This window comes from Borostomias antarcticus, assembly GCF_949987555.1.
Source record: "Borostomias antarcticus genome assembly, chromosome: 3".
Classification (NCBI taxonomy): domain Eukaryota; kingdom Metazoa; phylum Chordata; class Actinopteri; order Stomiiformes; family Stomiidae; genus Borostomias; species Borostomias antarcticus.
The window spans coordinates 30,921,612-30,943,665 of NC_140236.1; the positions used below are offsets into that span (position 1 = coordinate 30,921,612).

A 22,054-nucleotide genomic window follows, 5' to 3' on the forward strand; every position below is an offset into this window, starting at 1 on the left:
ACTAGGCTTATGGGTCCCACCACTCATACACACATGGCCAAACCTAATCTTAAAACAACACTAGCTTTATTAAAGCCATTATTAAATCTCTCTTGAAGCCCATCTCCCCCGGAATGTCATATAAACAAAAAGTAGACAATAACAATGGTTGGACAATCAAATGAAGCTGTTTTGTTATTGGTCATGATACTGTAGATATTGGTCAGATTGAAGATCCAGATGAGACACACAGGCTCCAGGGGTAAATTTTAATATAACGTAGTGCTGATGTTGATATTACTGGTTATTTTGTCCCGTGCTTTGAGTTCAGACCCAATCAGCTTTGGGACCTGCTCTCATCCACCTGGCTTTGATGTTACAAGTCACCCCACCCTCAACAGCTTCTCTTTCTATATCATGAAAGTCCAGAAAAGCCACTAGAGTGCAACTATCTCAGAGCTCTACTGAATGTCTCCGTGAGATGTTAGATTCTCTCTCCCTCCAGTCTCCATCGTTGAGCCCAACCCCACCCCCGGCCCAGATGAAAGCATGGTGACTGTGGAGGAGCAGTCAGTCGGTCTCTCTGCTGGGTCCTGTGTGGGAGTGAGTGGAGAGGAGCCAGGGTTTTTGTGGGATTACATAACCTGGGATGAGGCTAATGAGCCTCCACCGATGAGTCAGAGGCCTTAAACAAAGTTCCAAGGGTTGATGATTAATTAGCCGTAAACGCTTGTTACATTCACAATAGTAGGCTAGCTGTTTTACTTGCTACAGTCTGTCCAAGCGCAAGATGTTTTAGCTCACTGAAGTCTAGTGGGCTGCAGCCAATTTCCAGTGTTTGAACATGAAATGTTGCCCCGAAGGAATGGCAAGCACTGTTTTATCCATCAGGCCTCATTTTTCTGGCAACTCTCTCTCTCTCTCACTAACTCTCATTGTTCTTTTTCTCTTTCTAATTTTTGATACCCCCTCTCTTTTTCTCTTATTCCCCATCTCCCTCTTTCTCTCCCTCGTGTTCTTTCTCTCTCACATTCTTCCCCACACTCAATCTCTGCCTCTCTCTCTCTCTCTCTCTCTCTCTCTCTCTTTCTCTCTCTCTCTCTCTCCACCCACCTCTAGCTGGTGAAGCTGTGCATCGGTATGATCGATGCTGGCAAGGCCTACAACACGGCCAACAAACAGTTCGTCAACGGGATCCGCGAGCTGGCCCAGCAGTCCACCAAAGATGAGGTCATCGAGGTAACTAAGAACCGCAACATGGCACCTACCTGTTATATATACTGCTCAAAAAATTGAAGGGAACACTTCCTCACACTTAATCACATCCAGCTCTCAATGAGTTAATGATTTTGGTTTCCATTGACCGTCATTTTGTTCTCGGCGAATTGCACGATGTAATCAATAAAGATTTTCAACTTGGTTATTTAGTTAATGGAGATCCACCATGATGATTGATGACTGGTGTTCCCTTTATTTCTTTGAGCAGTGTACATGCGGCTGGCGTGCAAAGTGAAAACACCAATGTCTTCTTTGTCCCTTTAGCCTGGTGGTGGTTCTCACGGGCGTTGTTTTGCATGGAGACCCGCTCGTGTTTTGTATTTGTATATTTCCCCTACTGCCCCTGTGTCCCCTGGGCCTGCTGTTCAGCTCTGTGCATATTTAGAGAAGAAGAATGCCTTGGCTAAGGAACTCTCTCTCAAAGCACCATTGTTCACCCCACAAAAGGCATAACATAACACACTAAAAGGTTTTCTCATACTCTTATACTTTTTTTTTTTTCTTTTTTTTTCTTTTTTTTTTTAAACCCGTCAGGGGTTTAGAAATCAATGTTTCCTATCTCTTGTCACTGTGTGTGGGGGTGTGTGCATGCCTTACACAATTGCTTTATCCATGGTCCTCATGCACTGGGATCTCATGTCCTTGTACGGATCGGTTCGATGTCGTTGTTTTACGGTTCCACTTTTCTCTCCACAGTCCAGTCTCACCAAGTTTGCTGAGAGCCTGCAGGAGATGATCAACTATCACACGGTATGACTGCAGCTGACATGAAGCCGGATGTCCTGTTTTTTCCTGTCCTCAATCAGAGCTGCTTATGTTGGATGACGAAAACAAAGACGAGAGACAGAGTGGTGGTGTTTTTTTCTTCTTCTAAGAACTTGGCACGTTTGTTTAAGACCCAGAAGGCCTATTAAACTCGCATGAGGATTTGTAGTATGTGTGATGACCCTACTACCCCCTTTCTTCCCAGCAAAGACGCTAAGAGCATCTCAAAATGCAGTGCGTTCCATCTGACAAGGACCAGGCTTCCTGCTTAGTAGAATAATAACTTCCTTACTTTTCTTCTCAGTCTCCTACCCCGTTTCCATAGTCCCCTTATCCGCCTTCTTCCACCTCGTCCCTTAATTTTTCTCCTACGCCCTACCTTCTACCACCCTAACCCCAAGGAACCACAGGCCAGCCCTGAGGCTGTGACTCAACACTAGACTGTGGTGGGGGTCAGCTGACTGGTGGCTTAAGTTAGCCACTCAGCATCCTCTGAGCACATGATCCTTAAAGCACAGAGCTGAATCTGTTTGTCGCACACAAGACAGGCCTCCCCTACCACACTGCCCCTTCTGTCTGTCTGTCTGTCTGTCTGTCTGTCTGTCTGTCTGTCTGTCTGTCTGTCTGTCTGTCTGTCTGTCTGTCTGTCTGTCTGTCTGTCTGTCTCTGTCTGTCTCTGTCTGTCTCTGTCTGTCTCTGTCTGTCTGTCTGTCTGTCTGTCTGTCTGTCTGTCTGTCTGTCTCTGTCTGTCTGTCTGTCTGTCTGTCTCAACAGCTGACTGAAACCTCAAGCCAGCCTGCTCACAGGGAGTGTTTTGCTGACTGTTTTAGTGTCACCCATGGGAGTCGGAAGACTTTGACACAGGCCGCTAGGCCGAAACATTGTCTGAGTAAATCACCCAGCATCGAGAGCCTGAGTGTGCGGTTTCTTTTTCTTTTCTACCGGCACCTCTTCAAGACTACAGTGTGCGTTTTCTCCCTTTTCCTCACTCGGACTGTTTTGAGGAAACATGTAGGTGTATTAGGCACCAATTTAGACCTGGAATACACTAGTGATTTTTTTCTGGGCTACACTTTCGAATGGGGAAAACCAATCTGCGATTAGATGCAAAATTACACGTAAAGATCTGTTCTAATCTCTCATCACACTAACATGCCTGAAACTGCGTATCAGCCACCATTAAAGAGCATATCAAACAGGGGATTTACAAGTTTGAGCCTTCGCAATCCAGGGTATCTATTTTGGCTAGTAGCATAGTCCAGCATGTTGTGAGTTTAAAATGCATCTGTCCAAGACCAGCGCCAACAGTCAACAACAAAACATTTACTGTACATCCCCTTTGAGTTCCATGGCTGGCGCCTTCCCTGCTTTTAAAATAGGTCCAGTCGTTTTGTGTAATTCTGCCAACAGACAAACACTCTCGCACACACGCACGCCACCAAAAACATTACTGTACCTCTCGCCCTGCCCTGTACTGGTGCAGAGGTAATAAAGGCTCTGTAACTTTTTGCCAGAAGAGTTCTTAGGACCTTTTTCTTCTTTGAACCAGATAATATTATTATATGAAGTGTCTACTTTTGTTTGGGAACCTGTAAACATTGAATACAGTTCAAGTTCATCCTATGTTATTATCCCCTTGGCTGTTTTTTTGTGTGACTCCTGTTATTATTTCTCTATTAACTATAGTAATCACAAACATCCCCTTGATTCCTACAGTATAACTCAAACTCGTAAATCACCCGTTTCATTGTTATAATGTGAAGTGAACACAGCGTTGCATTTCTATAGATTTTTTCAAGAGCCCCCAGATCTGCCCATTACACTAGAATGCAGCTCTGGATTTCGAGGCCCAAAACATAGTTTTGGCTGTATTCCAAGGCCTCTGGATTCGAGGGCCGTTTTCCCCGTGGTATAATTGCTAGGCGTAAACAGGGGTGTTTTTCAGTGAAAACGCATGAGTGTGGGGCCTTAGTAGCCAGAATGTGAAAACACACATGACATCATTCTTGGTGGGGGCATGTTGGTTTTTGTAGGCTTATGTTCTCTGAGGGTGTTGTAGTTAAAACACATTTATTTTTCTAAATTGCAAAGTCAGTTCTATTTGTGCTCATTTAGTAAATTATACCTGCGAAGTAAGAAAGCCACACACACACTCTAATTCGAGGAACTGCTGACTTGCACCCGGTTACTTTTATATAACTTGGTTTCACATGCCAGGTCCTCATTAACAGGAAAATAATAAATAGTAGAACATGTGTAATGATGTGGTTGATGTGAAAAGGTGTGCATGATTTCACGATCAGTGCTTACTCTGGCATCTTTGTTTTCTCTAGATTTTGTTTGACCAGGCCCAACGATCTATCAAGATCCAGCTTCAAACCTTTGTGAAAGAGTAAGTATTTGTTTTTAGTTTTTTAAACGATGCACAGTGCAGAGAAACCTCCTGTCCTAAAATTAGAATTTTGTCTTTGACTCAGGGGAGACAACAATAACTCGAGAAGCACCGCTAGATGGAACTGTGAAGAATATCACACTAGTAGCACTTACATACTGTACATGACAGTTGATGCAAGAATGAATGTCTGTTGATGCAATGAATATCTTCCTATTCAAGTATAGCTTCCAAGCAGTTGCTAACATACTATTGTACTGTACAAGCACCACATACTTGGTAAGTCAGCAAAATCCTGGTGGCGACTATTTATTTAATTATTAAGGATTAGCGTGCCTTTGCCCACGGCACACAGAGGATAAACTCCTACATCAGCACCTGCTTTATAAGAGACTGCCAGGAACAATGTTCCTAACAATCACTCCTCCTCGACCTTCCAAGGTGATTCAATCTCCCTTAAACTCAAGCAACACAAAGCTATAGATGTAGGTTCGGAACTGGAGTAATAGGCTTTTTCTGTCCCCTACAAGAATAGATGGGTGTCCATTCATGACAATTTACTCAGTGTGTAGTGCACTATAAGACTGACATTATAAGATCGGCAATATGGATCTTATGGACCTTTATCTTTTGGCCAGCTATCTTGGAGAATATATCTTGAGAATAGAGCTGAGACTAGTGTAATCTATTCCTTTGTTGAACGATACTACTATGAGCAGATGGCACCAGACACCTGACCCCAAAAGCTGTATTGTAGAGACACATTTGTTCTCCTAAGAAGAGAGAAACTAGATTATTAGCACAATCGTTTTCCTTAAGCCCTTCTGCTAAACTAAACATACACACATAGCACACACACACTCAAATAGACGCATGATCTGATAGTCTACATATTGACATAAACTAGTGAGATGAGTCTTTCAGTGTCACCCATTGTCTTCTGTCTTGTGATTGACTTGATCCTTGGGTACTTGCACTTTCACAAGCTACCTCTACTGTATGTAGCTTATTAAGTGGTGTGTTATCGTACCCCCTTCTCTACCGTCCTCTCCACCCTCCAGGGACCTGCGTAAGTTCAAAGAGGCCAAGAAGCAGTTTGACAAGGTGAGTGAGGAGAAGGAGGCGGCTCTGACCAGGAACGCCCAGGCGCCCCGCAACAAGCAGCACGAGGTGGAGGAGGCCACCAACATCCTCACCGCCACACGCAAGTGCTTCCGACACATCGTCCTCGACTACGTCCTCCAGGTACACACACACACACACACGCGCGCTCCTCTGCTATAAGAACAGGTCGCCTACCCTCAAACGGCACTTGCACAGTTCCATGGGTATACTCATCTCAAAACTTCCATTTCTCTCCTCTCTTCCTTCAGAGATGATTTAACAGGCCTGTTAAGGGGTCTCTCTGCTATAATTGAAAGACCCCGGTCTTGTCATAGGCGTTCAGTATGTGCCGCATTCCCCTGATAGCCTGGCTGACCTTTCACCATGCGGACCACTGCCATGCATCACTGGCTACCGCTGCACCCCGTCTCTCCCTGGGCTGCGGCAGTCATGATGAATGGACCACACTGTTTGATAAGGGAGACCATAATAAACATATCCTCTCTGTAAAAGACTAGACTCAACTCTCCGTTCCAGCTGATAATATTAGCCCCAGCTTAGCCGTGAAACAGTATCTAGACTGTCCGTTTCTCTGGGTCCGTGAAAAATGAGTGTGCCTTGGATGATCTGATCCGTTTTTCACAGGGAGTTGCCTTAACTCTGGATCCACGGTGCTGTAGTGTGAGAGAGTCTGTGATCTGTACAGGAGTTTCACTGTAGGGGCCGTGTTCTGCCGAGTTAAGACCAGGAGCATGTTTCACTTTAGGGGCCGTGTTCTGCTGAGTTAGCCTAAGATCTATTCATCGGAGGCTGTCCCGCAGAATGGAGCCTGCTCTTGGAAGAGGCGGGGCACATCAAGCTCGCCTTCTATCACACTTACAGAAAATCCATTATGCACAGTAAGCAAGACAGAATTAAAGGGGCCCGCCCTCCACTGAAGCTCTGTATCTTTAATATGTTTCAGTGTGAAATGATCAGGGTTGCCTTCTTTTCGGAGGAACTTAAGAAGTCTCTTTTTAGATCTCCTTCCAGTCGTAGATTAAATTACTCCTGTACCTCTGCGTCTTTGCATCTTGTCTAGCCCTTTCCACCGTTTTCCCACAATAACCACATGGGTATAAGCAACAGTTTTAACCAATAGTTATAAGCAATAGTTATAATTAGGGCTGTCAATGTAATGCCTTAATTAGCTTAATTAATTATGCAAAACATAACTAATCATGCAAAAATTAACGCATTTTATCACATTCATCGGTTTCGTCCTGTTGTAGGTGGCACAGTTGCCGAGCCATTGCCTGATTTAACATTATTGAAGTGACAAACTTAATTTGGACTTGAATGACCTCGTAGGCTACAGTATGTTGCGTGTCACAGAAAAGCATCTTTGCCTTCAAGCAAACTTGTGGAAGCGGATAATCAGACTTCGCTTGGCCCTTTAAACATAGTTTACTTTAAAATAACTCCTAGATGGGACAGTTATTAAGAGCGTGGTCATGTGCAATATCTACAAGAAAGAAGATAGAATTTGCATACCATTGGAGCAGCTCTAGCCTAACTTATCTCAATGCTAAACATGTTAACAGCTGTCAGCCCCAGTATTAGCAGGTTTCGGCATCCACACTCACTGAGAACAGGATCCGAATGAACAAGTCTACCTCTGAAAAATTGACAAACTCCATCACAAAGTGGATTGCTGTGGACTGCAGGACAATTTCAATGGTAGAGGACAACGGCTTAATGGAGGCGTTTTAAATTGCTTCCTACGATGCAACTTACAAGCCGCCTTCAAGAGGCACCCTAGTTACAAAAATCCACCAGCTGTATGACACAGAAAAGACAACAAGAATGGAAGCCTTGTAGCCTACTGGCGCTGACTACTCGCTCTGAGTGGGGATCCTTGGTCATCGGTCAGTAATCACAATCACAAAGCCACAATAATGTACATGTTATGTCTTTGAATTGAAATATCTTCATTTGGGGGCTTTTGCCAGCAAAAAATGGAAAAGCTATTCATTTGTCATTAATTATATTAATTAATTACAGATCATGTAATTAAATAGATTTTTTTAATGGTTTGACAGCCCTAGTTATAATACCACACTGAAGGAAAACAGTGTGATGGTTTCGTGCCGTGACGTGCTCACACAAACCACACAAGCTCACACACACCACATTGATCCTTGTTAGTCAGGATGAAGACCACCACTGTCTGGTTTATGACCTGATACAACTCATCACGCATGAATGAGATTAACCTGCTCTGACCTCCCGAGCTAGACGATCTTAATTAGCTGTGTGTCCAGAGGCTGAGACATCCATCAGAAACAGTTGTCTTCCTGGAAACACACACACTCAATCTCTCTCTTTCGCTCTCTCTCTCTCTCTCTCTCTCTCTCTCTCTCACTCTCGCTCTCTTTCTCTCTTTCTCTCACTCTCGCTCTCTCTCTCACTCACTCACTCTCTCTCTCTCTCACAGGGTGTCTCTCTCTCTCACACACTCTCTCACTCTCACACACTCTCGTTCAGCAGAGGCTACAGTGCAGCTGGTCTATTTAGATAATGGGACACTAAAGTCCTTCAGCAGCCTTGGGTGTTGATGAGGGAGGAGAGGCTCCCCCTAGTGTTAGAACATGGGACGGGCATCAGTGATGAAAATCTTGACTGTTTAAATGTAACATCATTTAGACATGTCACAGCTTATCTCTCTTGCCCTCTCTCTGCTCGTCTGCTCTCTCTCTCTCTCTCTCGCTCTCTCTCTCTCTCATTCCCACACAGAATTAGAACTTGTAGCCCATCATGTTTTTCAGGACCTAACTGTGACCTTCTCTTCCAACCTCCCCTCCAGATCAATGTGCTACAATCCAAGAGAAGATCGGAAATCCTCAAATCGGTAAACATCATTCTCCTTATCTGAAAATGTAGCACAAACAGTAGGAATACTTTTTACTTCTTTTTCTTCCATGTCCCATTGTTTCATGACTCTGTTGCGCGTGTGTGTGTGTGTGTGTGTGTGTGTGTGTGTGTGCGCGCGCGTGCGTGCGTGCGTGCGTGCATCTGTCTGTTCCTCCAGATGCTGTCGTTCATGTACGCCCACCTGACCTTCTTCCACCAGGGATACGACCTCTTCAGTGAACTCCAACCCCTCATGAAACAGCTGGGGGGACAGGTGGGTACACACACACACACACACACACACTCTTTATGATGACCGTCCTGACTCCTATTCTCCCATAACAATATTGTCCATAGGAAAGTGTCTATGGGATATATGCAGACTAAATGCCTGTGGAAAAAGAGAACATGCTATGAGGTTGTTGTCAGTGAAGAGGCGTATTTATGTCCAGTCCCTACTAGGAGTTCAGCTGGGGTTGCTTCGGCCGTGGTCTCTGTCTAGAACCAAAACCACACTGTCTATTGTCTCTACTGGCCAGGGGAGAGGAGCAGTATACAGCGGCCTAACTTACACTGGCACTATAGGTGGGGTTTAACTGGCCCTGGGCCCGGTGGACAGACAACACTACTGCCGTGTGTGTGTGTGTGTGTGTTACCAGCATCTGATAAAGCCAGGCTTCCTCTGAGCCTGAAGAGGGTCAGCAGCTCAGTTGTGAGGAAAACATGATGATTATCATCCTAGGGCCAGAGAGGGAATGAGGAAGCTGGAGGAGACATGACCGGGGGGGGGGGGGGGGGGGGGACTGCCTGCCTGCCTCGCTGGTGGATGAAACAAAGAGGAGTGAGAGAATGAGAGGAAAGACCGGAGGAGAAGGATTAAAGATGAGAAACCAGTTCTGAGGACTACCGTGTATATAAAGGAGGGGTCAGGTTCTGCTGGAAGGAGAGATTCAGTGGCAAAGGAGTGCAATCATAGGACAGGAAGAAAGAGAGGGAGCCGAGTGCGGATCGTACACCCAGACTCCAGGACTAGCTCGCCGTCTCCCTCCCTCCATTATGAAGCTCAAGAAGGTGGAGAGGCCGTGCAGGAAAGAGTGGAGCAGCTGCCAGCAGGTCGGACACTGGCGCTTAATGATGATGTCGCCCGTTTAGTATTATTGGACGGGAGATTCGACTTTTACAGTACAACATGTAGTTGCTTACTTTGAAATGGTGTGAGAGATGAGTACTGTATATGGTCAGTAGTGATGTTAAGGCCAACCCTAGAAAGATAAGCTTATTTGGGGACTTGTCTTTGTGCCCTACTGCCCTTGGTACTGATACTAAAGAAGCTATCCTTGACAATAGGACATGTGATTGATGTTTCTAAATGTGTTGACTTGTCCTAATATGCAGAAAATGGCTTCCATGTCAAGCTGATGGAAGAAAGTGAGACAGGCATGGATAACCAGTGCATTTTCATCCACTCCAATGAATGAATGAATCAAAATGCCTTGTCACATCAAGTCCGATACAGAATGCATGCTTTAGTGACATGGCGCTCAAGCATGACTTCAGCTGGAGAGACGCACACAACCACAACAAAAGATCAACTGGTCTAGTCAGTGGCTGCACAGTGAGCAGTGGTGTGATGAGTCAGAGTCACATGGTGCTTTTGAACGGAGCAGCAGATCAGGCCTTGCAGCCATGCAGTAGAGCCAGTACGACTAGCCGCTCGTCATGCAGCTGTACGGGACACTTAGTACGTAGTACAGAGGAGAGGACACTAGATGCGATGACTGGGAGGGGGCATTCTCATCTGGTCTTATCTGCTTGCCGCTCGGCCATCCGCCCACTTCCTGTTCAAACAAAACAAAGCCCCAAATATGTCTTTTTATCTCTGGTGGTCCTTTATGCAGTATCACTGGGTTTGGGTGTAGTGGAATCCTGATTAACGTTTCCTTTGTATACATTTAATAGCCTAGACTACACACATATACATACACACACATACACACACACACTGTTGGTCAGTGAACTACATACTTGGGGCTTATCATATCACACATTTAGTTAATCATCTTTTATCAACATCTTGCTTCTTGGAGGCTCAGATTGTAAGCAACTTACAATTGTTTGTACAGTTTGAGGGCTTGTAAATGCAGATTTAGGCCATTTGAGCACCAGAATCAGAGACTAGAATTTCAACAACGTACTGTAGGAGACCCACTCTCTCGACTCCCCTCAAAGACCTACCCAAACCGTTCCTCAGTCTGAAGTTGCTTCCCTCACAAAGAAACCATTTCATATTGATACTCTTTTTAAGGATGTGACTTATACGGAAAGGAAGAGAAATCAATCTCCCACAATCCAATTTCACACATGATAAAGCTTTGATGGCAGAATCCATTTTGTTTAGCAGGAGGAGCCATCTGCCTTGGGGGGGGGGCTTGTTTATCCAGACAACACATTTATGAGCTAGATGGGAAAAGAGCGTCCTGGCATTCACCCTCCTGAGCTACGGCAAGTGGGGGTACACACTGACTCACTGCTATTTAGGGGTTGTGTATTGCCGCCTGCTTTCATTTCTCCATAATAGTCAACAGATGTATTGTCTAAAGTTAGTGAGTGCTAAGCAGCTCTCTCCTCCTCATCTGCTATCCTTCTTTGGAGCCGATGTCTAAACCTACAAAGCCTAAGCACTATAGTGGGGACATACAGTACCGTCAACCTGCTTTCACCTGTCCTGCTGTTTTTAGCTCATGGTGAGTGAAGGATGGGGGGAATAGTCTGGTTTAGACAGTCTATCGATCCTGTAGGGTTACCAGGCTGTAGGGTTACCAGGCTGTAGGGTTAGCAGGCTGTAGGGTTAGCAGGCTGTAGGGTTAGCAGGCTGTAGGGTTAGCAGGCTGTAGGGTTAGCAGGCTGTAGGGTTACCAGGCTGTAGGGTTACCAGGCTCTAGGGTTAGCAGGCTCTAGGGTTAGCAGGCTGTAGGGTTATCAGGCTGTAGGGTTATCAGGCTGTAGGGTTATCAGGCTGTAGGGTTACCAGGCTGTAGGGTTATCAGGCTGTAGAGTTAGCAGGCTGTAGGGTTAGCAGGCTGTAGGGTTATCAGGCTGTAGGGTTAGCCGGCTGTAGGGTTATCAGGCTGTAGGGTTAGCCGGCTGTAGGGTTAGCCGGCTGTAGGGTTAGCCGGCTGTAGGGTTAGCAGGCTGTAGGGTTAGCAGGCTGTAGGGTTAGCAGGCTGTAGGGTTATCAGGCTGTAGGGTTATCAGGCTGTAGGGTTAGCAGGCTGTAGGGTTAGCAGGCTGTAGGGTTAGCAGGCTGTAGGGTTAGCAGGCTGTAGGGTTAGCAGGCTGTAGGGTTACCAGGCTGTAGGGTTAGCAGGCTGTAGGGTTAGCAGGCTGTAGGGTTAGCAGGCTGTAGGGTTAGCAGGCTGTAGGGTTAGCAGGCTGTAGGGTTAGCAGGCTGTAGGGTTAGCAGGCTGTAGGGTTAGCAGGCTGTAGGGTTAGCAGGCTGTAGGGTTAGCAGGCTCTAGGGTTAGCAGGCTGTAGGGTTAGCAGGCTGTAGGTTAGCAGGCTGTAGGGTTAGCAGGCTGTAGGGTTAGCAGGCTGTAGGGTTAGCAGGCTGTAGGGTTAGCAGGCTGTAGGGTTAGCAGGCTGTAGGGTTAGCAGGCTGTAGGGTTAGCAGGCTGTAGGGTTAGCAGGCTGTAGGGTTAGCAGGCTGTAGGGTTAGCCGGCTGTAGGGTTATCAGGCTGTAGGGTTATCAGGCTGTAGGGTTAGCAGGCTGTAGGGTTAGCAGGCTGTAGGGTTAGCAGGCTGTAGGGTTAGCAGGCTGTAGGGTTAGCCGGCTGTAGGGTTAGCAGGCTGTAGGGTTAGCAGGCTGTAGGGTTAGCAGGCTGTAGGGTTAGCAGGCTGTAGGGTTAGCAGGCTGTAGGGTTAGCAGGCTGTAGGGTTAGCAGGCTGTAGGGTTAGCCGGCTGTAGGGTTAGCAGGCTGTAGGGTTAGCAGGCTGTAGGGTTAGCAGGCTGTAGGGCTAGCAGGCTGTAGGGCTAGCAGGTATGGCTGTCAGCATATGGACTCTTGTTTGAGCTGTTTGTATTTGCTCCTCAGATGATCAATGGTTTGTGTGTTTCAGTTGGACCTGCTGGTGGTGGACGCAGCCAAAGAGAAGAGGGACATGGAACAGAAACATTCCACCATCCAACAGAAGGTACACACACACACACACACACACACACACACACACACACACACACACACACACACACACAGTTCCTCCCTGTCCCTAGCCTGGGGATCTCTGAACCCTGGCTGTGGTCCTGAGTACTGATATGATGGAGTGGTTCCTGTGCCCTCAGACATAAAGCCTTTCTTATTGCAGTCCAACCTTTTTTCCATTAAAGGATCAACCCTGAGACTCTGCAGGGATTTGAAAAAAGCTCACCAATACCCCACAGTTACTAACTCACTTGGCCCTGTGCATTATAGCCACATTAAAGGGGCAGTATGCGGTTTGGCTCAGATCAACTTTTTGTTTTTTTGTTTTTTTGCAATTCTCATTACATCCTGGCAGCAATGAATAAATAAAGTACTCTGACACTAAAATGAAATAAATCTTAAGACTGTAATAAGCGCATCCAATCATATTGAGTTGCCAACTTGAAATGATTGGATGGCTTACAAGCCTGTCAACCTGCCTCGCGAGTGTCATCTATTTTCGCCCGGCTTGGAGGATTGGCTTTGGAGGGAGGCCTGAAGGGAGGGTCGGGGATTGTGTCGCTTGCGTTATTCAAAATATGTCAGAGGTTTTTCTGTCTAACAGGAAATCACAAGCCGCATACTGCACCTTTAAGTATTGAATTCCGACGTAGCCGTTATTACACAAGTCCATTTCTGTGTATTAACAAGGACACACACACACACAAACGCTCATTGCTCAGTCAGTTGATAAGGAGCAGTTGGCTGTGTCCATAACCTGAAGGCGCAGTAGTGTTTATCGGCCAGGTGTAACCAGAGCACCGGGGGTGATGTCATTCAGTCACTGACACACACGTGCATTATTGACGGCAGGTGGACGTTGCAACTCGCTTACTAAACAACAGGGATGTGTTTCGCCGCGCTTCGCCTCGGCCCGCTGACGCTAAGGTGTCGGGTGGCAGACGTCCCCCAACCGGAGTGGATTCTCCCTTCAAGCCACTGTGTGTATTGCTTTGCGATATCGTTGATTTTAAATCTTAAGGAAGCATAGGCTGACTAAAGATCTGAGTTTGTGATCAAGTGTGTCATCGCGTTCTCTTTTTGTGTGTGTGTGTGTGTGTGTGTGCGCGTGTGTGTGCGCGACTGCCCGGTCTGCCTTTGCATGTCTGGCTTCCTGCAGTGTGTAACACGCCCGTGTGCTAGAGCGAGGACTGTAATGTGTGATTGTGCGCGTGTCTGTCTGGCACTCCCGCTGTGTGCGCACGTGGGTGGTTGTGTGTGTCCGTGCGTGCGTTTCTGAGGAGCAGCTCTTGCTCTCTAGCCGTGCCCCCTCCAGGAGCCAGCTCCTCAATCCCAGCCGGGCAGTACCAGCTCTGTGCCAACTTCCGGCGTCCTTGAGCGCCCGTGTTGCCGGTGCCAGCCACCCCCCCCCTCCTTAGATGCTATTTTTATGTTGTCTCACTCCCTCCGCTTTCCCTATGCGCACTCTCTCTCTCTCTCTCTCTCTCTCTCTCTCTCTCTCTCTCTCTCCTGCCCTCCCTCACTCACACACATATCTCCCTCTCTGTCTGCCTGTATGTATCAGCAGTTTTAACCAAAGCGCTCTTCTCTTCTCTTCTTTCTCCTTCTCCTCCACTCTTTCCAGGCTGCCCTGCAGGTAAGTCTGTTTTCCTCTCCTCCGTTTCTTCTGTCCATCTTGTGTGTCTGTGCTGTTGTTCTGTCTGCATGTCAGTCATACTTTTAAGAGCGAGAATTAGTCCAGTCACGACTGATTCACCCGGGTCATATGACGAGACCTGCGCGTGTGTGTGTTGTGCTGTGTATGCGTTTGCTGTAAATCATGCATGCCACTTGTAGCAATAGGTTCCAAATCATTCATGAGAGCGCTGCATTTTCATATGAAACATTAATCCCGCCTAAACTCAAATACTAGGAGGATATGTAGAGCCTGTTTCGCAAATATCATTGTATATGGTAGGTGCTTTGACATTGTTTCCATGTGAATAGGGGTCTTCAGAGGGCACTTGGTATGCCTCATACTATCTGAGGACAGTATTGTATGTCCGATCTCAGAAGCTGCTCTGGACTTTCTAGTTAGTCCAACAATGGGTCAAATTGGGTTGTTTATCACTTCATGTATGCTGCAGAAAATAGGGATCTAGATACACACGCACACACATATATATATATATATATATATATATATATATATATATATATATATATATTACGTACACCCATACACACAGTTAGTATGGAGGGGAAAACTTTAAACAGGACTGTATAAATGTTTTATGCAGGAACTACTCTGCACAGGGATTTGGTTATTCTAACCCCAGAGCGCCAGCTAGATCATCGACCTATAGACACACACACACACGTATCCCGGTGACCTTCGCATGGCGATGGGGCCTTAGCGGAAGGAGGAGGGGCAGCAGCGGTGACGAGTGCCGATGACGGTCACACACACACACACAGGGGGGAGGGAGCGAGCGAGGCTTGTTTTGGAGAGAGAGCCAGTCTTCCGCGGTGACAGGGACTGTCAGTGAGATGCTGCGCTGGGACAGCTGGAGGTAGCTAAAGCTAACGCTAGCCATCATCACGGGGACGCTGACCCACTCCCAGCCATGCGAATCTTCAGCAGGTTCCACTACGTGTGGTATCTGGTGAGTGCACCGGAGAACGGAAGATATGAGCTGTGTGTGTGTGTGTGTGTGTGTGTGTTTATGGCATGAACTTGGTCTCTGCCCCGGTTGTGGTTTCTGTTGATGATGATGAATTACAGGATGTGTATGGATGGACGTGTGAGTTTTAATCCCAGAGGTACATCAGGGAATCCAGTCTTTTTCTTCTCTCCTTCAGTCTCTCAGGCTCTCATTCTCTCACTTTGACTTTCTTAGGAGGTGACAGAGCTTGACACTTTACCCGATGGCCGCAGCTTTTGCGCATGGAGGTCCACCTCCGTATGTAGACTCTGTTGATTTGATTTTCATTTTGACGTCTCATCCGTAACCCCCCCAGCCCCCCCCCCCACCCCGCCTGCTCAAACCGAGTGACCGCACTGTCATGCCGTACATTGCTGTGTAGATTTAGACGATGCGTGTTCTCATTCTGAAGTGGCCTTCCATCGTTGTGATGATGATGATGATGATCTCCCAGTATGAAGCATGGTTTGACGTCCCCTTGTCTGCTGGTGTGTGTGAGCCCTGGGATATGGTCATTATCAGTCAGCACCATCCACAATCAACCATCTGATCAGTTGGACAATGCATTGTATATATCATCACCCTGATTATCTGTGTGTGTGACACAGCGAGAGAGTGGAGAGAGATAGAGAAGGGGGGATTATCTGTGTGTGTTGGTTTAAGTTGCGCACGTGTGTAGATGGCACATTTCCCTGTCTGTCCAGAGTGAAAAACTACTAGCATCATACCGAGACAGATGTAGGACAGTCTTAAATAATACAGACAGCCCAAAACAGAAGCTGTACACTCTAGTTAGGAGTTAGGACACACTGTACTGCTAAGGTACTTCTGTCCATGGAAAGTAGGACTGGTATGTGTCACACAGCTGGGGGTCTTTTCACGCTTCCCATTCCCCTACTATTGTGACCCCTGGCAATCTTCGCTGTGCCCCTACCCAAAATAACTAATGTTGCTCTAATGTGTGCTGTAAGGAGGGAGGTGTGTGTGTGTGTGTGTGTGTGTGTGTGTGTGTGTGTGTGTGTGTGTGTGTGTGTGTGTGTGTGTGTGTGTTTATCTGTCTGCAGGGAGTGTGTTGGGGATCTCTAGGCTTGGGCGTATAGCCCTAAGGCCTTTTACTCAAGTTACAGAAACAAGATCAATCTGGCTTTAGTCGGTGCCCACACACACACACAGAGAGACACACACCTTGCTATTAGTACAGGCTGAGGAAGTGATGATGAAGCACACAGAGGTCAAATTCCTCTATCACACACACACACACACACACACACACACAGATCAGCTAACGGCGCCCTGCAGAGACCGGCTTACCTCATACACTCCAGAACATTCCTGATGTGGCGGAACTTGGTCTGGGTTTGTGTTGCGGAGGGAAGCTTTGGTAGGGACACTCCCAGGAAGTGATTCCCCGAGCCATCTGAAAGGACTACTATCAGTCCAAGTCTGAGCCTCGGTCCTAGCCACAATTCCACCTGGCCTGTGAGACCCTCACAGCTGTCTTCCCGTTACCACAGGAGATGGAAGGGACTTGGGATTGGCCACCAGCAAGGATGTCCTCCAGCATCCTACTGCTGGTTTGAAATAAGGGGAGTAATTCATTGAAAGAAGTCGCCTCTGAGGACAGTATGACGGTTCTACAGTATGATGGTTCTACAAGGTGAACGTAAGCTACTTAACGTAACCACTTCCTGTGGAGGCCTGATGAGTTGTGGAGATGGCATACATAGAGGGTGTAAATGACCCCCTTCTCCAGAACACACACATACTCACACAGTATGTGGTGTCCAGTGTCCCAGAGGCAGAGGGCTTAGGGAAGTGTGTCAGAGGCTTGTGCAGTGAAGGAGAGGTTAATAGCACAAACAGGCCTATCTCATGACGGCTCAGAGGATGGCTTACAGCGGTGTTGGTCTCTCTCAGCTCGGATGGAGAGAGAGAGAGAGAGAGAGAGAGAGAGCACAGGTGTTGGTGGACAGACTCGGCTTACTGTGACAGGAAGCAAGGCTGAGGACACAGACACATTGAAAGGACGCCTCGTCACAGGCCTGGGCCCAGGGGCCCAAGAGCTCAGGGGGGCCAGGCCCAGGGGCCCAAGAGCTCAGGGGGCCCTTTGCATTTCTTGTCACATAGTCAAAAGGCTTAGTCATTCATTCAATAACAGAGCCTCAAAAATTCTGCTGAAAAACTGAAGCAATAGTCTAAACATTCACTTTGAAGACGTCACAAGAAAGAAACCATCATGATACCTGTAGTTTTTAAGTGAGTGTTTATCTATAGCACTTTAGAGGGGCAGAGTACTCCATACAATATGGGCCCTTCAACTCTTTTGGGGAGAAATCCAAAAAGCAGGTCCTCCCCACAGAGTTGAGGTCCCTAGAGTCAAAACCGAGCTGGGTAAAGCTGCTTTTATTGTGAGTTTTCTCAAATCATCTGCAAATTGGATGCTGTCTCATTGGGCAAATTCAACAATTTGATAAATGAAATGGCTCGGGGGGGCCCTTTACGTGTCTGTGCTCAGGGACCCATCGTTTTATAATCCGTCTATGGTGGCCAGACGTCCAGCTCTGGTCTGTGAGAGTTTAGGCTACAGTGTGTGTCTGCTGCCCTGCTGCCACAATACGCTTGACTTACCGGCTTGTCAGCCTGCATCACTGTGTTGTGTTGCTGACTTGTACTCTTCAAGGTTTCCACAATGAAGGCATATTCTATTATCATCTTTATCTTACGCTAATGGCGTAATGTTGCTGATTCAAAATAGTCTGCAGGGATTTTACCAGTGTAAATTTAGTCATTTTTCAGTTGGTGGATATACTGTATAGTACAATATGTATAAATTGACGTTAGAGCCTGCTTGGTTTTTCAGTACCCGTTTGACACTTGACACAGTTCAGCTAGGCCGAGGTCACGTCTTCCTCAGTGAACCAGAGATGGCTGGTCCTACGCTGGCTGACTACTGCATGCCACTGAATGAAAAGTGCTGAGTCACCTTCATATAAGGATTGGTTAAAGGGTGTGGTCTTGTGCTTACCTCTTCACTTCAACCAACGTGTCACTAGGAGGCAAACCGACATTTGTTGAATGTTGTCATACATCAATGCGAAACACCAATTATATATATATTATACATTATTGTTGTTGTTAATTCAACTGTCCCTTCTCTCTCTGCCTCTCCCTCTATCTTCATCTCTCCCTCTGCTCTGTCTATCTTTTCTCTTTCTCTCTCCCTCTTTCAGGACTTCTCGAATGACGACACCAAGCTGGAGTACAATGTGGACGCAGACAACGGCATCGCGATGGAGGGATACCTGTTCAAGAGGGCTAGCAACGCCTTCAAAACATGGAACAGGTACCAAACATACAGCTTTCTCCTCATTGCTCTAGCAATTACCATGCTTCAGCCCTAAGCCTGCATACTATACACATGGGAATTGTAGTCTTAAGCTGTCTACAAACCTTGACTGCTCGATTAGTTATTGATTTGGGGGAGAAGGCTGGCTACGGTGTGATGACAGTGCTAATTGTGCATCCATTTGGGACAGCCAAGAGGGAGGTGTGTGTGTGCGTGTGTGTGCGTGTGTGTGCGTGTGTGTGCGTGTGTGTGCGTGTGTGTGCGTGCGTGTGTGTGTGTGTGTGTGTGTGTGTGTCAACTGATCATGCTATGTACAGCAATTGGCTCAGATCCCAGGCCTAGTGCTGCCTGAATACCAATGAGACTGGCCTGGCTCGTGAGTTAGCTGAGAGAAGCCCACTCTGTCACTGTCTCACGCCCTGTTCTCTCCTGCTGTCTGATCTTGATATCGGGCCTTATCCCTCTGTCCCAGGTTTAAACATGTCAATGTAGATTCTGACTAGAAAACGGCCCCTTTAAAAGTCTAACTTTAGACAGTAAAACAAAGAGCATAATGTAGATCATAATGTCAAAGACAAGTTATCGCAGTCTGTTGTATCAGTCCTTCATCATTCTGTCACATGGATGTTAATCTTGAGTTTTCTGTGTTCTGCTTGCAGGCGTTGGTTCTCCATTCAGAACAATCAGCTAGTCTACCAGAAGAAGTTCAAGGTGAGTCAGATGGCTGCCACATCAAATACAGTACAGATGTTTCGCTTTCCCCTGCGAATCTGATGCAACGAGAACACAGACTCGGTATGAATGCACGTGCACAATTTGTGTGTGTGTGTGTGTATTAGTGCACATGTGTGTGAGTGAGTGAGTGTGAGAGAGTGTGTGTGTGTGTGACCAAGGCTTGTGTCCCGCCCCCTCCAGGACAACCCTACAGTGGTGGTGGAGGACCTCAGGCTTTGTACAGTCAAGCACTGTGAGGACATTGAGCGCCGCTTCTGCTTCGAGGTGGTCTCCCCCACTAAGTGAGTGTCCACACACACACACACACACACACACACACTTAAAAAAAAAAACTTTAAAGTCGTATTCCAATATCAAGACTTGCATTCAAATACACACACACATTAACATTTAAAACACACGTACATACACTAGGGGTGGGGGAAAAAATCGATTCTTAGATGCATTGCGATTCTTAGATGCATTGCAGAAAACTAAATAATTGGAAATTTAAAAACTAAATTCTCGACTTAATGACCACCTGGAACAATTTTATAAGACCGGGCTGTATTTGAATGGTGACTCCAACATCCAACAATAGTTACAGTAGCTACAATGGCCTCCTAGCATTCCAGCTAGCTTCCTGACTAAGGCGGCTCTCCACAGTTTCCTAAATTGAACTTACCTTTGATATTCCTCAAAAAGCGAAACAATGGGAAGAGTTTTATATGTACTTTATTATTTAATTTAATTGTAAACAAGCTAGTGAGCTAGTACTTCATTGACCAAGCAAATGCTTTAGGCTCCGCTTCCACTTCCTCTGTTTATGTTATGAACTGATTCAGAACTTGAAGTCTGTGTTAATTTATGACAGGATGGCACACATGTTAATTTATTACAGGATGGCACACATGTTCCTTTTCTTGTTGCTTCTTTGCAATGCTGGGAAATATGCAGGCAAATGTAACCTTCCAGTTTACACATTTCCATTTGTTATTACTATTGTAGGCTGTTAATAAACGATAATGGAAGTAAATTAATCTGTTTAATTATGGATCATTACAAATATGATATGCTTTAAAAGTAGCAAGTAGTCACACAGAGAAAAAATTATGTATAGAAATCAAAATGCATCGATAATCGTTGTGTAATCGCATCGTAGCCGTCTGAATCGGAATCTAACCTCGAGGTGACTAGAGATTCCCACCCCTAACACACATGCATAGAGACAGGCAGACAGGCAGACAGGCAGGCAGACAGGCAGACAGGCAGACAGACAGACAGACAGGCAGACAGGCAGACAGACAGACAGACAGACGGGGTCTTTTGAGCAGCAGGCTGACGTGTCTCTCCCACCAGGAGCTGCATGATGCAGGCGGACTCTGAGAAGCTGAGGCAGGCCTGGATCAAAGCCGTGCAGAACAGCATCGCCACGGCCTTCAGAGAGAAGGGAGAGGACGCCGAGGTGAGGCGGCAGACGCCCACCAATCACCGCCACTGCCTTTCACACAGCTGTCTGCTCTGGTTTCATATAGATATCCATTTTGTGAATGTCCCCTCACTTTTTGACAGATGGCAGTTGCTCGTGTGGCTCACTCAGCAGACGACTCCGTCTAGAGAGCAATGTTTCTCCTCTGTGTCTGTCTTGGCAGTCTCACAGAGACATCTGTTCCCATACCAGAGTGAATCCTCATGTCTGGGTTTGCCATGAACCAGATTTACAGCATAGTTTTTTTTTGTGTGTGTGTGTTTATGTATTTTTCTCTCTTCCCCCGCACCGCCCACGCTAGAAGCTGGACAGGAAGTCGTCCACGTCGACGGGCAGCCTGGACTCTGGAGGCGAGCCCAAGGAGAGGGCCCTGAAGGGGGAGAGCGCCCTCCAGAGAGTCCTGGCCATCGATGGGAACACCTGCTGCTGTGACTGTGGCCAGCCAGACCCCCGATGGGCCAGCATCAACCTGGGCATCACCCTCTGCATACAGTGCTCTGGCATACATAGGTAACTGCACTCCATAGTACATGTCTGGTACATACTAATATACACACATACACAGGTACAGCACTGCACTCCATAGTACATGTCTGGTACATACTAATATACACACATACACAGGTACAGCACTGCACTCCATAGTACATGTCTGGTACATACTGGACTATCAAATGCCCAAGGCACAGCACTGCACTCCACACTCTGGTACATACTTTGATACACACATACACAGTTACTGGACTGTACTGCATGCTACACATCTGGAACATGCTATGATAGACACGAGTCATACACCGGTAGCGGACTGTACTTCATACTACACATCTGGTACATACTATGATACACACATGTACAGGTTCCACACTATTCCCAAGATGATACACATTTGCAGTCGAACATTTTTAAATCCGCTAGCCTCTCGATGCCAGACTTTCGACATCTCCACATTGTTTAGACTCGGGAGTCTAGAAATCCGCTAACCACAACCCCCACCTTGTGGCCAAAGCCTGAAACTACACTTGAGGCTGGGTGAAGTCATGTGGCCTGGTGAAGTCACCTGGGTGACGTTTCATTAGACATGTTCTGATGCCAGCTCAACCAGCTGGACTGATGCACCATGTTCTCTCTGCACAGGAGTCTGGGGGTCCACTTCTCCAAGGTGCGCTCTCTGACTCTGGACACGTGGGAGCCGGAACTACTCAAGGTGA

At 46.8% G+C, this 22,054-nt stretch overlaps 1 protein-coding gene across 2 annotated transcripts in view; it reads left to right on the top strand.

Annotated features, from left to right (window-relative positions):
* Positions 1-22,054, top strand: part of LOC311330130 (arf-GAP with coiled-coil, ANK repeat and PH domain-containing protein 2-like) — a 45,542-nt gene that overhangs the window by 12,315 nt on the left and 11,173 nt on the right. The window contains exons 3-15 of one of the 2 annotated variants that reach the window (XM_084462122.1): positions 1,099-1,218; positions 1,954-2,007; positions 4,356-4,414; positions 5,476-5,659; positions 8,364-8,408; positions 8,589-8,684; positions 12,528-12,602; positions 18,525-18,637; positions 19,300-19,351; positions 19,556-19,656; positions 20,714-20,819; positions 21,145-21,353; positions 21,981-22,050. In XM_084462122.1, coding sequence (XP_084318248.1) covers positions 1,099-1,218; positions 1,954-2,007; positions 4,356-4,414; positions 5,476-5,659; positions 8,364-8,408; positions 8,589-8,684; positions 12,528-12,602; positions 18,525-18,637; positions 19,300-19,351; positions 19,556-19,656; positions 20,714-20,819; positions 21,145-21,353; positions 21,981-22,050 — 1,284 coding nt within the window. The remainder of the gene's footprint in view (positions 1-1,098; positions 1,219-1,953; positions 2,008-4,355; positions 4,415-5,475; positions 5,660-8,363; positions 8,409-8,588; positions 8,685-12,527; positions 12,603-18,524; positions 18,638-19,299; positions 19,352-19,555; positions 19,657-20,713; positions 20,820-21,144; positions 21,354-21,980; positions 22,051-22,054) is intronic. The other variant, XM_084462123.1, reaches the window with a different exon arrangement.